The 20,621-nt window shown below is 42.7% G+C and overlaps 1 protein-coding gene across 2 annotated transcripts in view; it reads left to right on the forward strand.

Annotated features, from left to right (window-relative positions):
- The window catches only part of GLRA2 (glycine receptor alpha 2), a 180,965-nt gene that overhangs the window by 139,320 nt on the left and 21,024 nt on the right, over positions 1-20,621 (forward strand). For both annotated transcript variants that reach the window (XM_066356230.1, XM_066356231.1), the window contains exon 8: positions 2,019-2,168. In XM_066356230.1, the coding sequence (XP_066212327.1) occupies positions 2,019-2,168 (150 nt within the window). The remainder of the gene's footprint in view (positions 1-2,018; positions 2,169-20,621) is intronic.

The raw sequence follows: 20,621 nt of genomic DNA on the forward strand, positions 1-20,621 counted from the left end.
AGACAGTTTCAATAGAAAGCGGCAAGGGAGGAGAGAAAAGTGGCCCCTAATCCAGATGGGAGAAAGCGAGAAGGTTAGGGAGGCTTCTCAGGGGAGCTGGTATCTGAGCCAAATCCTGAAGGATTCTGAGTCTACTAATCAGAAAGAATGAGAAGAGCATCCCAGGTAGGAAGAGTGATAATTCACAGTGCTGAAGATGACCAAGTGCTGGACTACTTTGTCACAACTTATGTGGGACTGACATGTAGTTCAGATCAACAGAGACAAATAGTGTAAGGAAGGTAGCCTTAAAAATAATTGGAATATATTAGGATTGTGAGAAATTTATTTTTTCCTTGTTGATTTTTCTGCCTCTTCCAAAATTTCTCCATTAACTAAGTCACACCCTTATGTAGTCAAATTGTAAATATTTATATAGCACTTACTTTGTGCCAGACACTATTTTAAGCAATTTGCATATATTAAGTGATTTTGTCTATCTAATTCTATAATACAAGTACTATTATTCCATATATAGATGAGGAAGGGGGCCAAATATAGGTTCAAGAACTTGGCAAAGTTACAGAGACAAGAAAAGAGCAGTATTATTGGAGCATTTCACGGTGGAGTCTCTGCTTGTATATCCCCTCTGCTGCTACTTACTTTCCAAGTCAAGAGCCCATTTTCAGAGTATTTATTCCCATAATACCAGTCAAAAAATTGAGCTAACAAATATACTGTCAAATATTTGGGAGGAAGAATTTTCACAGCCTCCAAGTTTGTATAAGCAAAAAATAAAACTAAAAATCACGAAAATGTCCTATAATACAGAGTAATTAATCATGTTACAGGCCATTACGCAAGCATTGAAAATTGTGATTTAGAAAGTTAAATGACATGGAAAATGCTTCACTATAAAGGTCAAATGGAAATGCAAGATACAAACTGTATAATCCTACTAATGTAGTATTTGTGTGTGTCGGAAAAGGAAATTCAGTAGACAGACTAGGGTCCAATTCCAATCCTAGTTCTGCCACTTACTAACTTTGTGACCTCAGATAATAATTTAACCTCTCTGTACCCCAGATTCCTCATCAGAAAATGGGGGCAATATAATTGCTATGATGGTCAGAAAATGAATACATATAAAATGTTTAAAGTATTGGCTGGCAAGAACTCAGTGTTAACTATCAAAAAACAGGAAAACCTAATTAAAAATCAGAACTAGATAGTACACATTCAGCTGGCAGTTTGATAAGCATGTAGTCCAGGGTCCAATATGCTGCAACTTTACCTAGTTATTTTCCCTCTTATATTTAAAAAAAATAATTGAGTGTTAAGAGAAATGAGGGGAACTTTCCATTGCTAGTAGTAAAAAGTATTTACCTTGGAAATATGCTTTATTAAATTATAAAATGTACTAAATAATCAACCAATCACTGGGGGGTTATAATATTTTCCTTTTTAATCAAATTCCTTCCACAAGGCTAGAGCCCTGATGTTTTATTTTGGTTCAATATCCTTGAATTGTGATAGTTTCAAATCGTTTAAGAAATATGTTTTCAAAAAAAAAATGTGTTTTCATGCCAGTTAGGGTCAACAGATGAATGAAAATTAAAAATTGGTTTTTGAAGGGCCCAGAACCATAGATAGTGTATTTCTCATCCAAGTTTTGAAATAATTTTAATTATATTCATTTTTAAATGTTAAGAAAAAAAATAGAAGAAAATGAGCCATTTCGAAAATAGTGTCTAGTCTATTTCACCTCGAAGTTTTCTTTTTAGTTCTCTTTTCTTCATTAAAGAAACGTTGCAGTCATTTTTGGAGCTGTTCTCAGGGGTGAGGCTACTTGAGCAGGTGTGCTACACGGAGAGAGACGGACAAGGGCTCAGGACACTGTGTGGGTGTCGGGGGTGGATGCATGTCCCTTTCACTGCTCTGCCCAGAATCCACGAAGGGGATTATTCTGCTGCTCCTAATATTCGGAACAGGGTTTCCCCACAGGTTTTCACAGTGCTCTCTCTCTCTGTCTCCCTCAGGTCTCCTATGTCAAAGCGATTGACATTTGGATGGCAGTGTGCCTTCTGTTCGTGTTTGCCGCCTTGCTGGAATACGCAGCAGTGAACTTTGTCTCTAGGCAGCACAAGGAGTTCCTGCGGCTCCGAAAAAGACAGAAGAAACAGAATAAGGTACAGTTGAGCATCATGCAGACAGTGGTCACTTGTGGTGGTGAACCTGACAATGTAATTTAGAAAACAGAAGAACACGTAATGAGCAAGTAGCTAAGGTTAACTTTTGTCCTGATCTGAGCTACTATACTGAATTATTGCTCAGGTTAGTCCTTTACAATTGGGGCAGGGTTGTCACACTTAGCAAATAAAAATACAGGGCACACAGGTAAACTTGAATTTCAGACAATAAACACTATTTAGTGTATGTATGTCCCAAATATTGCATGGGACATACTTATATTAATAAGATATTCATTCTTTATCTGAGATTCAAATTTAACCGGGAGCCCTGTGTTTTATTTGACAATTCTAATTGCAGATATATTCTCAATCTGACAAAACTACTTTAATATCCTACTGTTTTGAACATTGATCATTTGTATGTATGTGTATGCGTGATTCTATGCACATAACTTCTTTAATTTTTTCATCAATTGCTTTGGCTTTATGTAAATAAGGTTCCTACCCATGTTGACTGTGATCTGATAAATCCAGTCAGATGCACCTATCACCTCGACTTAGACTTTAATGCAGAAACCTGAACTTTATACTATCCAGAGGCTTGAGGTTTGAGATGCATGGCTTAAAATCTCCAGTTCAGCGGTTCCCAAACAACTTGCTTGCAGATTCGACTGGTCTGAGGATGTTTCAAAAGTCCCAAATATTGTCCATGCCCCACACCAATTAAATCCAGTCTTGGGATAGAGTTGCAAATTAGTATTTCTGAAGCCCTCCCACCTCCCAAGTAATTGCGGCATGTGGACACCTCTGAGAAGCACTGCTCTGGTTTATAAGCCAGTTTCACATAGGACACCAGAAAGCTCGCGCTTATTTTCAGTTTCAGATTCAGGGACAGAAACATGCCCTTTGACACGGAGAATGCTAGTTCCTGTAATAATATCACTAGAGAATGAAAGTTAATATTTTATGTGCAGGAGATAAGAGATAGTTTTCAAAATTTCTCCCCCCACCCACAAATCAATAAATTAAACCTGCTGGCAAAGCCGTCATTATATGCTACCCTGACAGAACAAAACCAAAAATCTTTCATTGTCAAGCTTAATGCTTCCAGATGTAGATGCAAAACTGAGCATCTGCTGTGATTTAGATGTTGCTTACGCTGAGGAGCATGAATGTGCATGAGCTCACTGAATCTACAGAATGTTTCCTGCACACACTCTGGACTGGTCTCCTGCTGCCTGCCCTTTCTCTTTCTCTTCTCTACCTCTCAGGAGTATTTTTTTCCTGACACAGCCTAAGGAAATACACACATACACACTCACATACAAATACTCTCATTGCTGTAAATTGTTGAATATCAAATCTCTCCTCCCTGCTGGTGATAACCATTTCTTCAACCTCATCTACAGGAGCATAGCACAAAGTGACACAAGTTTGAGGTCACTTATGCTACCCAGGAAATTTTACTAGAATGTGAGGGTATTTCAACATATACATTTCTGTATTCCCAGAATTTCCTGGCATAGAATAGTAGGTGGCCATGAGCTGCATGGCCTCTTAGACCACAGGTAGAAAATGAGTTTGTTTGTTTTTTTGTTTGTTTTTTTCTGTATTTTTCTGAAGCCGGAAATGGGGAGAGACAGTCAGACAGACTCCCGCATGCGTCCGACCGGGATCCACCTGGCACGCCCACCAGGGGGCGATGCTCTGCCCCTCCCGGGCGTTGCTCTGTTGTGACCAGAGCCACTCTAGCGCCTGGGGCAGAGGCCGAGGAGCCATCCCCAGCACCCGGGCCATCTTTGCTCCAGTGGAGCCTTGGCTGCGGGAGGGAAAGAGAGAGACAGAGAGGAAGGAGAGGGGGAGGGGTGGAGAAGCAGATGGGCGCTTCTCCTGTGTGCCCTGGCTGGGAATCGAACCTGGGACTTCTGCACTCCAGGCCGATGCTCTACTACTGAGCCAACCGGCCAGGGCCTGAGTTTGTTTTTTATAAAGAAATTAAATCTTGGCCCTGGTCAGTGACTCAGTGAATATAACATTGGCCTGGCATGTGGATATCCTAGGTTCGATTTTTGCTCAGGGCACACAAGAAAAGCGACCATCTGCTTCTCTTTCTTTCCCTCTACCCCTTCTCTCTCTCTTCCCCTCCTGCAGCCAGTGGCTCAGTTGGTTTGAGCGTCAGCCCCAGGTACTGAGGAGAGCTTGATTGGTCTGAGCATCACCCCCAGGTGCTGAGGATAGCTCAGTTGGTCTGAGCAAAGGCCTCAGGTGCTAAAAATTGCTCAGATGATTTCAGCACCAGCCTCAGATGGGGTTGCCAGGAGGATCCTGGTTGGGGCACATGCAGGAGTGAATCTCACTATTTCCTCTCCTCTCATTTAAAAGAAAAAAATTAAATTTAACAGGGTGAAATTGATCAATAAGAGTGCACAGGTTTCAGGCAAACATTTCTACAGTATTTGAACTGTTGATTGTGTTGTTTCATTTTGCTTCTCAAATCTGAAAAATTGGAATGCGTGGGAAGGATTCTTAGGGTATATCTCCACCTAATCTTATTATAAGAATCACCTGGAGTGCTTGTTAAAAGTAGAGATTCATGTGTTCCACCCCAAACTTATGAGTCAGAATCCAGGGAAGGCACTGTGAATGACTATAGTATTTTTCACAAGAGTCCCAGTGAGTCTTATTATGATAAGGTAAGTCTGGGGGAAGGTGGGCAGCATTAGAGCAGGCAGTAGCAAATGAGAAAGACAAAGTAGTAGAAAATGAGGTTGCCAAGCACACGCAAGGATGGATGAAGGTAAGGGAATAAATCTCATCTTGGCACATCAGCATAAAGCTGATGAATGTTCTATTGGGATCCTCCCCTAAGACCACCCCTTAAACTCCCAGTCTTTAAGAACCCTCAAAACAAAGGACCCCAAACACTCTCCGTCTAGGGATCATGCCTGTGTCTTTCCCTTCCCGTACCACCTTTCCCCCCTCCCCTCCGCACAGGGGTGCATCTTCTAATCTTAAAGGCTCCTCGTGAGACTTCCCACCAGGAGAGCAATGGGCAGTGGCAGCACATCCTGGACGAACACTCTGAAGCTCTCTCCAAGGCCCCCTTTTCCCCATCTTCCCAGTGTAGGCGCATTCCCTTCCCATAAGGTTGGTTCCCTATTCTAGCCCCTTCCTTGTTTCACTGTCTGCAGCTTTAATAAACATTCAAAAAAAATGAGGTTGGAGGAATAGCTAATTTCAGGTTCATATAGGACTTTGCAGACCAGTATAAAGGTATGAATTTTATTCTAACTGATAAAAATCCACTGGTTAGTTTCAACTTAGCAAGTGTCAGGCTATTGCATGGCTAGTCTGTGAGGTCAAGAGTAGCAGCAGCAGATCAGTTCGGAGGCTGTTGTAGAAATATAGGTGAGAGATGTTGGTGGCTTCAACTGTGGTACTGGCCATGGGAACAGAGCCAAGTGGTCAGATTCAAGATTCATTCATTCAGTCCATAAATATTTGCTTCCTATCATCTGCCAGGCATCCTTAAATACCCTGTTGAGCAGGACAAAGCACAATTGTTTGATGAAACTTACATTCTAGTGGTTTATACTTTGGAGGTAAAACCATAGTTCATGCTCACGCATAGGATGCGGGAAAGAGAAAAAGAAAAATATGGCTCAGATATTTGGCTTCAGTAACTGGGTGGGCAGTATTACTATTTAAGATGGGGACTACTGTGACAGAAGCAGATTTGGAGTAAAACTCAAAAGTCATAATTTGACGCTGTTAAATTTAGATGCCTATGAGACATGCCACTAGAGCTGGCGAACAATTAAATTATGTGGCATCTCTAAGGAGTCTCCTTTAAATGCCTCCACTATCAGCCATCTCAGGTACCTTCCTGGCTCCTCGTTGTGATGCCTGAACTATCAGCTCACTTTCCTCCTTCCTCAATCCCAGCTCTACTGGAGCCTCTGAAGTTCAGGTCATTCAACTTCATCACCGATTTCCCCTGCTATGCTGTTATCTACCAGCCTCCAGCCACATGCCTTATTAGTTCATGACTTCAGCACCTTTTCCACCATCAACCCAACACTCTTATTAACATTACCTTTCCTGGAGGGTCTTCAATATCCATACAGAAAACTGACCCCATCTTGGCTTCCCAACTCCTGACAGCCATGATGGCAAATTTTTCCTCTATTCGACCTTAGCCATATATTCATATGGTTGTAGTCACTGCTCTGTTTTCTTATAAACAGTATTTGAAAAGGCCAAACTTACATGCTTTATATGGAGATGTTCTTGAGTTTGACTGTGCATCTCAAAATGACTGTTCAGAATATGAAGTTTATAATTGACAAAGTTAAGACTTGACAGACATGTGGAGAGCAAAACAAATCATGCTTGACCTTTGCAGTCAAGACAGTTATTGTCATTGACAACTGAATTTTGAAAAAAGAGCAGGAGACATTTCCAATTATTTGTCCCTTAGGAAATGGCATCTTTTTAAGTTCGTGCTTTTCCAGTCTTCTGAGTCTGAACCATGGTAAGAAAAATAAAATGGTAACAAGAGCTAACCCTGCTTACCACACATCAGGCACTCTTCTAGGCACTTCCCTTTACAGTAATTGATTTAATCCCACAACTGTGTGACTAGTGTGATCACACAGCCTAGTTGCCATGGAAAGTCCTGGGTTTGCCTATTTCCTGAAGCCTTGTGTGATGCATCATTTGTCCTGGATTACTCATTTTAAATAATACACTTATTAACACTTGCATTAAAATACACTAGATGGGTTTGATTGACCTCCACTTTGTACATCTGGTTTCTGTCACGGAACAGTCTTCTGGGATGGGGGTGTACATGTGCAGTGCAAAAGTTCTCACTTGAACATGTGTGAAGTCTAGAAAATCACCACCACGATCCCCAGCCTCTTTTCCTGGCTCTTTCCAGAAGCAGGGCCCTAACTGACACTTTCTAGGACAGCGAGAAGGGGCTTGCAGGGCATTCAGATACAAGAGGCTGCGGATAAATGATTCTTTTTCTTGTTCTCTGTCAATGGTGGGACTCTCCTGTCCCGCTGGCCACTTGGGGTACCAGCTTTGGTCCATGGCATGGCATGCAAAATCCATGGAGCCACTAGGCCACCACTTGATAAGGATCATAGGAAAACATGGAAAATTCCATGAATGTGAAATAAAATAGAGGCTAAGCAGTGTTGCTGTTGAACATCTGAATGTTCATCATTGAAAGGTTTCATTCTCTTTGCATGATAAAGATCTGTAACTGTTTTATTGCTTGGTAATCCTTTGAATTTTTTGTAATAAATAACATTACAAAGCTGTACTGTCTGTTAGTGCCACTTCCCACTATCAAAAGTGTCCCTGTTTGGATAAATTAAGTGGTCACCCTGCCAACGATGAAGATGGTTTTTTATCTCCATCTTACAGATGAGGCAACTAAAGCCGAGAGGTTAAGTCAAATGCCCAACAGCCATGCATGTGGGCACTCTGGCTTCCGCGACCCTGGCTGTAACTGCTGCTGCTCAGAGAACATGTTTTACATCTCCCATTATGATCCATTCTCTCATTCTGTTACACACACACACACACTCACACTTGAAACACCGCTAATGCACTCTGATGTTTTCTGTTCTGTGTTTTCAATGCTGGTCATCAGGGATGAGATTAGGGTAAGGCAATTAAAGGAAGACACACAAGTGCAGTGTCAGATTCTACTTGTATTTTAAATAGATACTTTGTTTACCATGGGTTTTTGCATTAATGATGATTTTTTTAAATATTGTATTATAATGGTTGAGTACTAGGATTTTGGTATCTCCTTAACCTTTGCACATGAGGCCTTACCTTGCCCTAGTTCTAGCCCAGCTTGTCATGAATTACTAAATTTTCAGAGACCCTAATCGGTTGTGGCCTGAGTTAAGACCAAAAAACAAAACAAACAAAAATATATAACCACCATTTAAAAGTATTTAATATTCCCAATGGAAATGTCACTGCTTTAATTTTCCACTGAGAACCTGACCAGGTGGTGGCGCAGTGGATAGAGCGTCGGACTGGGATGCGGAGGACCCAGGTTCGAGACCCTGAGGTTGCCAGCTTGAGCGTAGGCTCATCTGGTTTGAGCAAAGCTCACCAGCTTGGACCCAAGGTGACTGGCTTGAGCAAGGGGTCACTCGGTCTGCTGAAGGCCTGTAGTCAAGGCACATATGAGAAAGCAATTAATAAACATCTAAGCCTATTTGTAAAATAAAGTGATCAGATCACTCCATGGTGCCTAAACTCTCCTTTAGCTCCAGCATTCTGTATCACAAGGCGTGCAACGAAAAACTAATGGTTGATGCTTCTCACCTCTTCGTTCCTGTCTGTCTGTCCCTGTCTAAACCTCTCTCTGACTCTCTGTCTCTGAAAAAAAAATTTTTTTCCACTGGGAAACTGACTCCACAATACAATACAGGTCGACTCTCTAGAAGGTATGAGTAACACCAAGAGCAGATGACTTCTGCAAGTGACACTGGCATTAAGATTTATTGAAGGACAATATTTATCGAGAAATACCTGAGATTACACTTACTTGCCTAGGAAGAGTGTCTGAATGATCTCTGTTTACTGAATGATCAAGTTATGAAATGGGGTCACATTCAAGGAGGGGCCAGGCAACTCGCAACTCGGTGCATTTGCTTTGAATATCTTTTCTACGTCTTAAAAAGCAGTCACTGTCAATTCTATCAAAGCAGAGTTTCTCAGAAACAATTAAGTCTAGATTCTCACTGACAGAACTTGCAAATCCCTGTGGTTGGGCCAACCCAGTTTATTAGAAGCTGATGCCCCAGGTCTACGTGCTAAAATCCTATTTTTATGTTGTGTCCTCAGCTCCAATAAATTTTCACACCATGTGATGTTATAACAACTTTTCCACAACTTTGGAGCCTTAACATGTCTTTCTCTCCTCCCTCTATATGTGGCTACACCCGACCTGACTTCTGGCATTGTGCCTGATTCCAGATGTTCTCAGCTGCCCACATAGCCCTTTTTTGTTTTCAGTGACTAAACAGACATTGCGCCTTCTTGGGGACATGGTTATTAGATGGTGGCCATCTAATGATAAGCCACCTTTTAGAAGGAATGATGTTAACACACTGTTTAGACTCCTACCTCCCATGAAAGAAGATATGGGGCTCCTTCCCTGATTAGTCAATAGGGGAAGAAAAGGAGGCCCTGATAAAAATATCTCAGATGATGGTAAATTTGGGAAAGGAAGAATTCAGTACTCATTTTTTCCTATGATTTTTCTCTCCCCTCCCCCTCCTTTTCTAGCCTTTAAATCTTAGCTAAATTATTAATTCCTCAAAAGATAACTTCCTGATCCTACACAAGGCTGAAATAATCCCACTCTTTCAAGCACTCATAGAACCGAATTTGTTCCTTTTTATAACATGTGCCACTTCTACTCATTTATTGTATGTGAATATAAAGTTGAAATGGTAAAGGGAGGCATTATTTAGGACACTTTACCTACTAATACTTGAACCCTGCTTTCAACTGGTCATCTTTCCATTGACTTGCTGGAGGGAAATAATCTCACAAGGACAATAAATTACCTTATTTTTCAGCCTCAACCCCCAATGCAATGTCCCAGGAGATGAACTTAATGTCCTTGTCCATTAATTTGGTAGGTAGGTTCAGAAGCCCTGCACTATTTCCTTCCCAACATTCCAAGGGTCTTAGATCTTCCTGTAACAATGGGGACACCAGGCCCCATTGATGAAGGGCAAAAAACAACTATCCAGAGCAAATTGTCACCTGAAAGTGGCTTATTTAAAATCATGGGGTCCTGGAATGTCCCCAGTTAAGATTGCCACGCCTCCTCCTTTGGGGTAAAAATGTCTTCCTCTCATCCTGAAGGTATCTCCTCGACCACTTCTGGATGGTGAGCTGGCCAGTCTTCTGTCCCAGTAGAGCCCAAGCTCTATGTCGATCAGGCATCCCTGATTCGACTTCCCCATGCAGTGGGACACTCCTGCTTATCAGCAGGGCTGGCAGCCTCTTCGAGACTACTCTTCAGGCAGCTATGAGGATGCTACTGTTAAATGCCACCAGAGGAAAGACACGACCGACACACAAATTAGTTTCAATAATCACACAGGCAATTTATTACTCACAAATCCTTTTGGCGTGCCTGGGTACAGCTTAAGGGGGCCCCGTTGGTGTGCTCCTCTCGGCTGACTTTGGTCAGAGCTCAGAGTTGCGTGGAGACAGTCCACATCAACGTTGGAGTCTGGGCAACTACTGCAGCTCGGGGCCCCTCAGCTTTAGTACCCTTTCTGGCCAACGCCTTCTAACAGGTGTCAATCTACAGGATTATCACCTCAAACCACTTTTTTGGGAATTCCTTGCAGGGAACGCCCTTTATGTCAATCTACTGAAATGTTTACATTAAACCACTTTTTAAGATGTTCTTATTTTCATTAATTTACAAAGTTAATGTAAATAACACCAAGCCACTTCTTATCTATGTATAACTTCACACACATACTAACTGGGCTCTGCTTGTAAGTCAGAGTCTGTTTATCACATTACAGAGTTATGGCACTAAGCCACTATATTAATTCCTATCCAATTGGCATAACTTTACTTAATTTTAATAATTATTTTTAATATCCTTTTAATTACTTTTATATATCTTCCATATTTTTATATTTCTATATATTTAATTACTATAACCTTATATTACTACAACATATTCTCAAATCTCCTGAGATAAACAGATCCAGTCCTTCCTGTGACATGGCGTACAGCCCCTCAGCACACTTCCTCTAGTTTGCTAGTGAACCTCTTGAAGTATGAGTCACAGAAAACGAGAGATAGTCACCTGACCAACATGCAACACAGAAGAGCAGCAATTTCCCCTTTTTATGTGCTTCTTAATAGAGCATTACATTACAGTAGTGTTTTTAAGTAGTCATATTCCACTACGGGCTCATTTTGACCTTGCTGATGCTTATTAATTTCCCAAGTCTTTTGTTCTATTATTAATACATTATTCCTGTAAGTTTTCTCCTCATTGTATTTGGTCCATTTTCTAGATAGTATGAATCTTTTTGATACTCATTTAGAAAATTACTAGCTTTGTAACATGGACAACTAGGTGTCAGTGCCCTTGAGCCAAGCCTGTAGGTAGTGAAGCAAGTTGGGTTAACTACTCTTTGCAGTATGGGAGAGTGCACACCCCAGGAAGCCGGAGAGAGGGTGCCACTGTACACTGGCTGATTTGAAGGGAGACTTGAAGGAAGTAGGAGTTGGGTCTAGACTGGATACTATCAGAAAGCAAGAGAAAATCTATGACTGGGTATCTCAATAAATCTTATCTATAAAGGGGCAGACAAGACAGACTAAGGACAAAACTATAATTGATAAGTAAGCAGCATTCATTTTAACCAAAAGAAGGATATCTAGTATTTTGTAGCTGGCACAGTGACTTTGTTTTTGCCAACGTTTAAACAAAATTATGAAGTGGAGTTGTTGTGTTTCACTTTATCATGGTCTCAGATTAACTTTGTCTGAGGCTGGTATTCTGGACATGCCTTGAAATCCTGGAGTTGTGGTTCTTGCCTCCTAAAATGAGGGGATAAGCTGCAAACATTCAACTGTAGACTCTATAATTTACCGGTTCTGTGACCTGGGCAGGTTATTAAATAAAACAAAAAAACACACCTCTCTGTGCCTCAGTTTTTTCATCTGTAAAATGGAGTTAAGTGTTCACCTCATTGCAGTGTGGTGAGAAAAAAAGGAGTGCCATAGGTAGAGCTCATACAATAGGCCCTGGCACATGGAAGCTCTATGGTTAGTGATTGCTCATTTTACTACCTACTTTTTCTACCACAAAGGTATGTAGCAGACACTGAGTCATAAAGCTTTTGTTCTATTTATTGAGGAACATGTTCTGCAAATTAAAACCAAGTATCTTAGCACAGCTGCAATAGGCAGCCTCCATACCCCCTCCCCTATTTTACTCCTCTTATCTCTCTTCTACAAAGACAAATTAGATTGCACAGCAAGATGTAACCCATGTACAGCTGTTTTTATAATCACACGATTGAAATAATGAGTTCATGCTTTTACTCTACAGTGTCTAAATAAGAGAAGCAGAAAGAATTAGGGGCAAGCTGAAATCTTTCATTTTACCTCCCACAAATTCTGGCTTTGGCTGTCAACATCTTAAGTACGAGCACACTTATCTCCAAAGTAGAAAAGCCATTAAGACCCTTCCAAATTGCCCTGAGCAGATGGCTGGGTTGGTTAGAGCACTGTCCTGAAGTGCAGAGGTTGCCCGGTCAACCCCTGGTTGGGGCACATGCAGGAGGGGATTGATGCTCCTGTCTGTCTGTCTGTCTCTCTCTCTCTACCTCTCTCTCTAAAGTCAAGAAAATAAACATTTAAAAAATACACTTTCAACTCAATTAGAATGTAAACTGACTTTGAAAAAAGGCTGTTGAAATGCAGATGTCACCACCACTAAGCCTAATCAACCAAACAAGTCTAAGCAAATGAGGAACTCATTGAACTATAATAAAAGTTGGGTCAACCTTTGAGAATCTCACTTAAGGTTTTCTCCAAAGGCCTAGAGCAGTGGTTCTCAACCTTGTTGACTGCCCAACAAGGGACATGGAGTAAGATATGTTTGGTTGTCACATCTAAGCAAAGGTGCTACTGGCATCGAGTTGGTGGTGGCCAGAAATGCCACTAAACATCCTACAGTGTATAGGACAGTCCCACCACAAAGAATTATCCAGCCCTAAATATTGACAGTGCTCCTGCAGCAAAACCTCCAGTTTATAATATTGTTAGGCTAAACTTCTCAATATGAAATTGTCTTATTTTCTTGTATGCAAATTGTGTCTCCCTAGTCGAGTCAATTCCTTGACAGGTCATATATAGGTAGTGGTGATGGCCAGTTGTCTTTCCCTTATATCAGAAAATGGCAAATTCTACCAGCAGCTTATCTTTGACAATTTGATTTATTTATTCACAATTCACGCTCAATTGAGTATGAATAAAAACTAAATGTGATTGGCTTCATCCATTAGGTAAAGACATAAATCATTTGGATGCACACACCACTAGCCCTACCTAAGATTGCTGATGCTATGCATAGCTTCATGCATGAAGTAAGGTAGAGCCCACATCTGGGAAACATTAGATTCAGAGTCAGAATTAATATCCAGATTCTGGGAGATGAACATGTTTGCATGTGGGCAGAAAAAAATAAGCTTTTTATCACACCTATTTAGGGACTGTACTGAGGTGTGAAGAGTCATAATGAAAGCTTATTTTTAGGATTAACAACTAAACGTGTGGTTGAACGGATGCACACAATATTTAGTGTTAAAGAAAAAAAGAAAAAGTGTTAAAGAAAACAACCATTTCATCCATTCCAGAAAGAATGCTGTAGGAATTTTATATTGGTTTTGTTACTAATTCTGGGAGAATGCATATAAGAATTCTCATTAGTTAGACTAGCAATAAGCAGAGGAACTGAGAACAACCAATATCAAATGTACTTGTCCTGGTACAGACTGCAACAGTCTACAGAGTGGCATTGGCGTATAAACCACATCTTGATCTTTCTACTCTAGATCAGAACTTCCCAAACTGGTGCACGTGAGAATTAGCTGGAGGCCTAGGTAAAACACATTCGTGGGCCCCAGCCCAAGAAAGTCTGGCTTTCAGTAAAAACAGTGCTATGATTACTTCATATCTTTGCTACTAATGTGCCCATAGTCACATCGAGGACTTTAACCACAGTGATTCCATGTTGGGAAATCAGCCATTGAAAGGTTAACAAACAGAAGAGAAGGTACTCTATAAAGACATTTTAGACAGGAAATTCCTATAGATCTTTTTCCTTGTCCTTGGAAAGAAAACTCCATAATCTTTTTTTTTTTTTTTCCTCTCTCTCTGTTTCAAGAAGAATACAGTGAAACAGTATGTGTTCTCTTTTGTCATTTTAGCATGTTTTCATATTCGGCTACATGTTTGCACAAGGTGTTTAAAGAAGATTTCATAGATCATTAGTTAAGGTAACAACTGCTTCCTTAGCAAGCAGGATGTTGAAGAGGTTGTAACTGCTTCCCCGGGGGAGGCAAAGGCGTGTTTGTTTTTTGTCTTAAAGGTGGAAGGGTTTCAATGAGGCTTTAACAAACCTGTGTGGATTAGGAATTTGGATTTAATTGTGAATGCCAGAAAGAATAAATAAATGTTTTGGGTATTCTGTGATTTTGCTGTATCACCAAGGTGAGGGCTGGTGCTTGTCAGGGACATAGGAGCCTGAAATATTTTTAAAGTCTTTTTCTTCCAAGGTTGTTCCATTTTGCTAGGTGTTCTGACAGACTGTTGTTTTAGGGCTTGCGATATGGAATTCTCCTTTGCAAGTTGCCAAGTGATTTGCAGAAGCAGCCTTGTGTGTAAAAGCCCTGTCCTCTCAGTGTCTCCCTCCAGTTCTTCCTTGCATGGCAGGCTATTTCCCACTGTCTATTTTCTTTTCTACCTTTCTTCCTGCTAGATCATACTATTCTATCTCTAATTTTCATCTTTTCATAATTTTCTCTTTCCCAAACCTTCAATCTTACCTTTTCAGACTATCTCATTGGATTCATTCATTTGTTCATTCATATACTCAGGGCAAATGTACTGCGCACCTACTTCAAGCCACCCACGATAGATTTGGTTCTTGGGATGCACCCAGTTCAGGGAAAGTTAGACTAATAAGCAGACACATTTTCTGTGTACATGTGACATACATTGTGAGAGAGGCCATAGGAGTGCTATGGGAACACACCCAAGGGACACAGTTGTAAACACTGTGGATGCCCCACCTATACCCCCAGGGCATTCATTGTTTCCACATACAATGATGGCTTCCTACAACAAGCTCCGCTCTGCCCTGGTGCTGAAAAAAAGAGGGGATCTTCCTCAGGCCCAGAGGCATGCTCAGATTTGCAGTGCGAGCTAAAAATCCTGAAGACTGCTCCAAGAACAGCCAAGTGCCAATAATAGTTGGAGCTGGCAATAAATATTCCAGCTTCCCTGTCCCTCTGAGGCATGCTCTTTACCGTCTCCCAGTGATTCCCAGTGGGACTGGCCTGAGCCCCAGCCGCCCACACTGTAACCTGCTTACAAGGCACATTGAATTGATGTTCTTTCCTTGCCTCACTTTCCCACTCCTCTACTGGTGCCTCCTGAGATCACCTCCCGGATAAACCATCTGCACTCAAATCCTTGTCCTGGAGCCTTCTAGAAAAAGCCAATGAATACAAGCACCAGGTCAATGCCTGGGCTTCCTCCAAGTTGAGTAACAAGACAAAAGGCTGAGAGGAAGGCAAGGAAAGGCTCCGCACCACGCTGAAGAGGCTGGGCTTCCTTCTCAAGGCGATGGAGAGACAACTGAGGCTTTTTAAATGGGGGGGTAGTGTGGTCAAATTTATATTATGGACAAAAAAACAATTGAGTTGGACACTGCAAACGATGATACAAACAGAACAGGATGGTAGGAAGGAGGAACAGGAGAAGGTTCTGGTAACCAAAGCCAGAGATGATGAAGGCATGAATAGTACCAAGAAATTAAACAATTTCTAAAAAATGTGAAAAGCAATATCAGTAGAGTATATACTAATAGAATACAGAAAGTGTGAAGAGGAAGAAGTGTTAAGTAACACCCAGGAGTATGGCTTTATCCGGAAGGGGAATGTGGCGTCCTGGGACGAAGACTGGCTGGGGCAGGTGCAGAGGTTCAGCTCAATGTCCAGTGTACTGAAATGTGAGCTACGGAGGCGAGGATGTCCATGAGGTGGCACAGAGGTCAAGAGAGAAGAGTGGCTGGACAGACATAGTGAGGACTCACCGGGTACAGATAGAGGTTAAAGCCATGGATGTGGGGGAGATGACCCGGTAGAAATACAAAGACTGAGAAGAAAAGGAAGGGGTGGGGGTGGGGAAGGGGAGGCAGCTGAGGTGAAAGCACACAGAAGACAGGTAGGGGACAGGAGCCTGCGAGGAAACACATAAGGAACACTCAAGGAGGTCAGAAGAAAACCAGCAGTGTGTGATCACTCAGAAGCCAGAAGAAGAAAGATAGCCAGGAAGAAAGTTCACGTTGTCTAAAGATGCAGAGTTTGAAGAGGTTGCCACGGCTTTCAGAAACTCAGAGGATGTTGGTAACCTCAGCAACAACCAGCTAAGTGCAGAGATGGAAGCAGACACAAGATTTCAGGGAGTACAGTAATGAAAGGGGGTAAAGGAAGTGAGGACCGAGTATAGCCACCTTCTCCAAGAAAAAGAAAAAGAAGGGACTGAGGAGGCACACAGACCATGGTTTGTTTTACATTTGTTTTTAGTGAGAGACTTGAAGAGCACTTAAATGTTGAGGGGAGAGGAGAAAGGAAGAAAGAAGACAGTACGTTTTGGGAGGGGTAAGGAGGATGTTGAAGGAATCCATACATGATGGCATCTAATTGTTCTCCATCACAGAGGGAACACGTTGTTTTTCAGAAAGTAAATAGGGAAATGACAGAGTAGGAAGGAAGAAAACAGCGGGAATGGTTTGAAATACAGAAACGCAGACCAGTTTTCCAAACAGCTTGACGGTCCAGCTGAGGTGGAGGTTTAATCTGTTAGGATCAATGTGCCAGATCGTGGGAGCTTTCTTAGAGCCTCAGCAGCTTGAAATGAGAACAAAATGGGGGCTTCCAGAACTGGTCCAGTAGGCCAAGTGAAATAAAAATGTGGGCCCCACAATTTTTGTTGTCAAGATGACAACAGCAGGCCCTGGCCGGTTGGCTCAGCGGTAGAGCGTCGGCCTGGCGTGTGGGTGACCAGGGTTCAATTTCGGCCAGGGCACACAGGAGAAGCGCCCATTTGCTTCTCCACCCCCCCCTCCTTCCTCTCTGTCTCTCTCTTCCCCTCCCGCAGCCGAGGCTCCATTGGAGCAAAGATGGCCCGGGCGCTGGGGATGGCTCCTTGGCCTCTGCCCCAGGCGCTGGAGTGGCTCTGGTCGCGGCAGAGCGATGCCCCAGAGAGGCAGAGCATCGCCCCCTGGTGGGCAGAGCATTGCCCCTGGTGGGTGTGCCGGGTGGATCCCGGTCGGGCGCATGCGGGAGTCTGTCTGGCTGTCTCTCCCTGTTTCCAGCTTCGGAAAAATACAAAAAAAAAAAAAAAAAAAAAAAGGATGACAACAGCAGAGCACTGCAGCAAGAATAGGACATTTCTGCCTGACCAGGCGGTGCCACAGTGGATAGAGCATCAGACTGGGATACGGAGGACCCAGGTTCAATACCCCGAGGTCGCCAGCTTGAGCATGGGCTCATCTGGTTTGAGCAAAAGCTCACCAGCTTGGACCCAAGGTCGCTGGCTTAAACAAGGGGTTGCTTGGTCTGCTGAAGGCCCACGGTCAAGGCACATATGAGAAAGCAATCAATGAACAACTAAGGTCTCGCAACGAAAAACTGATGATTGATGCTTCTCATCTCTCTGCGTTCCTGTCTGTCTGTCCCTCTCTCTGACTCTCTCTGTGCCTGTAAAAATAAATAAATAAAAATAAGAATAGGACACTTTTGAGCACGAGCTCCCATGGGTCCACACAGGTCACGTGCCCATGAAGGGTGAGGGTGTCGCTGGGCAGAATGGATGAACAACCTCCAAAAGTATGGTTAATGTGATGGACTGTGGGGTGAGGGGTTAGGTTACAGAAACAGATATAATGTAAAGAGGAGGAGAATAAGAATTAAAGGCCACTTTCTATATCACTGAAAATGTGATCAATACAAGTTGCCCCTGCTTATTTTTTTCAATAAAACACTTATGTTGGGCCTTTCACATCAATGATCCTTTATAATTCTCTAATTATTACCTTTAGCTGAAGTTCTAGTTTTGTACATAGACCATTTTTTCTATACATTTTTAAAGGTAATTCAACGTTAGAATGAAAAGAAAAACTTGTATCAACTAGTCTTTCTGTGGTTTTGGGGGGGCAGGGGAATAGGATAGACAGGCTCACAAAGAGATGATTTCCATACAAAATGCTGTGTGCTACCTGAGAGGTTCAAGTGCAAGCTTCAGTGGTGACCAAAGCTGAAGCATCTCCTGCCCTATGTTGTACCAGAGAACTGACCATTCATCCAGGTGTTGACACAGGACCGGGAACCTGACAGCTGAAAGGGGTGCACAGGGTGTTCAGGCTGAGGGAAGTCATGCAAGACTCAGAGGCAAGAGGCAAGAAACAACGTGATGATTTCAGACAATCATAAAGAATTGGGTCTGGCAAGCTGCGGGGACATGTGCCAACAGGGCCTGAAAGGAAGGAAGACCTCAGTTACTCATGAAGTGGGAGCCACCAAAAGGTTTTAAAGATGCTATAATCAGAATTGAACTATAGAAATATTACTTTGTATAGAAAGGCTCAGATTGAAATGAGGCATAAACTCAGAAAAATGTGGCCTCAGCATTTCTAAACACACTTTTAATTGTATAATTAAATTATAACTGTATAATTAGTCTACATTTACCTGAAAGCCCTTTCCCCCCCAAGAGGCATACATTATCTCATTATGAATACACGCTGGATCAGCTTTTTGTAATTTTGCTGGAATGACCTTTCCAAATCTGGGATACATACTATGACCTTAGCAAAGCTTGTCGAACAATCATAAATACAAAAATGCCTTTGTGGTTTGAATTCATTTGCAATAACAAATGCTTCTTATCATTGCTATAACACCACAACCTTAGTTCCTTAAAAGACAAACTCATTATCTACCATTCTGGAGCTCAGAAATCCAATACGGACCTCACTGGGCAAAAAATCAAAGAGTCGGCAAGGTTATGTTGCTTCTGGAGGCTTTATAGAAGTTCTTGGGATTCAGGGGCTGGTCAAGGAGAAAGATACACTCACCAGAGGCAGTGCCACACACAAGCTGTGTCGGATGGGCTTGGCAGGGTGGCATGAGGTGGAAGTCCCTCACAGCAGGAGATGGTCCAGAGGCTACGGGAAGGCGCTACCTCCCAGAAGGGAAGACAGTGTCAGAGAGGGGCTTACCTGGCGAGGTGACATTGTTCAGCAGCACGCAGGGAGTGTCTGTCTCGGAGAGCTCCGAAGGGGAGCAGTGGCTTGGGGGCTTATAACCACAAGGCTCTATCCCATCACCCGCTAGCAGATGCTGGGCACAGGCTCAGAACGTATGCAAAGCTGGCAGTCTCTAGATAGTTAAAAATCTGCTTGTTTGTGTCATTTAAAAAATTACCTGATGTGTAAAATCTGAGTTTGGTGGCAGCAAGCTTTTGGGCTAATGGTTATATGTAGTGAACAAATAACCAATACACAGTAGTCACCTGTCTCATTTCTGAAACAAGGTTCCCAAGGGAATCTGATTTCTTGCCTTTTCCAACTTTTAAAGGGCACCCACTCTCCCTGACTTACAGTGCCCTCTCTCCCTCTTCTAAACAAGTAACGTGGCCACTCTCCGACCCCTCTTCCGTAGCCATCTCCCTCTGACCGCAGCTGAGAAAGAGCCTCCACTTACAGAGCCACGTGATTAAATCCGGGCTCACCTGGGTAGCCCTGGGTCCTCTCTCTCCACCTCTAGCTAGTTCCTTAACGTAATCACACCTGCAAACTCCCTCGGCCCTGTTAAATAGCACACTCGCAGGTGCCAAGGATTAGGACACGGGCATCTTTGGTAGCCATTATTATCCTGACTGCCATACAAAGCAATGGTTTCCTGCGACCATCTGAGAGTGTCCACAGGCCACTCAAGCCCGCTCCATGCATGCTCGAGGCAGGCCTAAAGTGCCAGGAAGTGAATGCCCCAGGAGTGAACCTCTTCCAGTTGGAGACAGGAGGTTGGTTGGTGGCCTAGTACCCAGTGCCCTCACACCCCTTGGTAGATCGAGTCTGAGTCTCGGAGATTTGAGCCCTATTTGCCAACAGTGTTAATCCCCTGGTCATCCACACAGCTCACTGACTTTCCACCTGCCCTGTGCACGTCCTCACACCCTCGCTGCACTCTGATACTGCCTCCCAAATAGACTATGTCCTTGCACACCAATCCTCATCTCGGAGTTCTTTTAAAGAGAACAAAAGCAAACTAAGGTGCAGTGCCTCCTGGGCCAGGGGCCTGATGACCATTGCAGTCCCATTGAACCCCATCCACTGCCTCCTTACCAAATACCAAACAAACCCCAGGGTACCTTTTGCATCCAAAGTGTGGAAAAAAGGGGCCAAGGATCTAGGAGCAGCAAGTGCCAACCTTGAAGGCAGAAGAGTACTTTCTCCAAATTACAGATAAACAGTTGAATTTCATTGATTGCAACTTCCACTTGGCTTTCCTAAGATATTTTTGGGCTACTGGGTTTCCCAAACAACTTGACAGATCTCATAATACTTTCTAC

This window comes from Saccopteryx leptura, chromosome X (genome assembly GCF_036850995.1).
Source record: "Saccopteryx leptura isolate mSacLep1 chromosome X, mSacLep1_pri_phased_curated, whole genome shotgun sequence".
NCBI lineage: Eukaryota > Metazoa > Chordata > Mammalia > Chiroptera > Emballonuridae > Saccopteryx > Saccopteryx leptura.